The sequence below is a fragment of the Centruroides sculpturatus genome, unplaced genomic scaffold, assembly GCF_000671375.1.
Source record: "Centruroides sculpturatus isolate CEXI.00-Female unplaced genomic scaffold, Cexi_2.0 scaffold1739, whole genome shotgun sequence".
Classification (NCBI taxonomy): domain Eukaryota; kingdom Metazoa; phylum Arthropoda; class Arachnida; order Scorpiones; family Buthidae; genus Centruroides; species Centruroides sculpturatus.
This window is the reverse complement of record NW_019386079.1, coordinates 134,978-136,870: the sequence shown is the minus strand read 5'-3', so window position 1 is coordinate 136,870 and position 1,893 is coordinate 134,978. Positions and strand designations below refer to the sequence as shown.

Here is a 1,893-nt window from a genome sequence, read left to right as displayed (position 1 = left end):
TGCAAATGTACGCCGAACACTTCGACTTGGTTGCCGACGTAAAATTCCGTCATCGAGTGGTCAACGTGGAACAGTCGGAGGACTACGATGCCACGGGAAGATGGATCGTCTCGGCTGTGAATCTGAAGACCGGAGAAAATATACGGGACGAGGCGGATGCGGTGATGATATGCAACGGGCATCACGCGTATCCCAACATCCCGAAATTTCCCGGACAAGAGAAATTTCGCGGGAGAATTCTACACACGCAGGCGTACAGACGACCGGACGAGTTTCGGGACGGTAGAGTGGCGGTGATTGGAACGGGAAATTCGGGAGCCGACGCCGCTGTCGAAACTTGCAACGTGGCTAAACGGGTAAGACCCTTTTTGAATATAACAATTAAGTTTTGTTAGTGTTACGTCAATTTACTTTCACAAAATCGTGCGTATATATTAAATAATGCGCAGGGACATAATAGATCAGCATTTACCTAACACGCTAAATGAAAGATCAGTCTGTCATTTGAGCGTAAACAATTAGTATGTGCGTAAGTGTGAATGTGAATTAACGGAGGAGATCTAACGCACCCTCCTGAACGTTTCGAGGATGTTGCGAAACTTGTTCGTTCACCCTTTGTGAGTCCGTGGATTCCACTTTGAGAAACTGGAAGAATACACGCGCGTATTGTTCGAGGCTTGTACCAATCTACGCGTTTACTTATTAATTAGAATTTATATATTTAAATCTGTAAACTCGCGGCAACGTGAGTATTAGTTACGAAGCCATTGTTTGGTTTGGTTTATTTGGTTACGGCAACGCGACACGTAGCGATCTGCCAAGAGGAAGGCCTCCCAGTAGGACTTTGTTAGAAAATTGGCCCCTATTTAGGTGTTACAAAGGTGAAAAAATTCAAGAAAAATTCCACGTAGCCAGCCCGTGGCAAGGCGCTAATCCATGGTCATTGTTCGATGGTTTCATCCACTCGGTTACTGGTGGGGTTGAAGCCATAAAATTCCCGTATTACGGACTACCAAACTCCACGACTCCGACTCCGACTCCACAACCCTGATTATAAGACCAAAAAACCTGTCTAACGCGGAATATCCATTATTGAATCTCTAAGAGCTACTTATTTTATACTTTTATACAGTATGTACTACATTTGTTTTTTTCATTTAACTCGTAACTTTCAGAGAATCCAATATTAAAAAATTGTACTGTACAATACTTTTCATTGCAGGTGTATTGGAGCACTCGTAGAGGATGTTGGGTTATAAATCGAGTAGGAAAAGGTGGTAAACCCAACGACGAATCTTTCATAACGAGATATTTCTCTATCGGCTTGAGACTAGCGCCAATAAATGTCTCGTCTTGGTGGATAGAAACAGACTTGAATAGGTGTTTCGATCACAAAGCTTTCCAGTTAAAGCCCGAGCATCGATTCTTTCAGCAGCATCCCACCATCAACGATTCCGTTGCAAATTGTATTCTCAGCGGTAGAATTACGGTTAAAGGAGACGTACAGCGATTCGAAGAGAAGGGCATCGTCTTCCAGGGAGATTCGCACGTCACGGAAGTGGATTACGTCATCCTAGCCACGGGGTACGACATTAAATTCCCATTCCTCGGCAAAAATATCATAGACACCACCGATAATCGGGTGGAACTATACAAACTGGTATATCCTACGCACCTGAAACACCCGACTTTGGGTGTGATCGGATTGTTTCAAGCGATAGGTGGAAGTTTTTCCATTGACGAATTACAAAGCAGATGGTTTGTGCAGGTACTTTTAAATAAAGTACCTTTTCCTAGCGAGAAAGAAATGAAGAAAGACGTCGAAAAGAGAAAAAGACAACTGGAGACACGTTATTACGATTCTAAACGTCACACAATCCAAATCGATTATAT

At 43.2% G+C, this 1,893-nt stretch overlaps 1 protein-coding gene across 1 annotated transcript in view; it reads left to right on the top strand.

Annotated features, from left to right (window-relative positions):
• Window positions 1–5: 5 nt before the first annotated feature.
• The window catches only part of LOC111613464 (dimethylaniline monooxygenase [N-oxide-forming] 5-like), a 12,331-nt gene continuing 10,443 nt past the window's right edge, over window positions 6–1,893 (top strand). Inside the window, exons 1-2 of the mRNA XM_023354820.1 lie at window positions 6–356; window positions 1,223–1,891. Of these exons, the coding sequence (XP_023210588.1) occupies window positions 6–356; window positions 1,223–1,891 (1,020 nt within the window). The remainder of the gene's footprint in view (window positions 357–1,222; window positions 1,892–1,893) is intronic.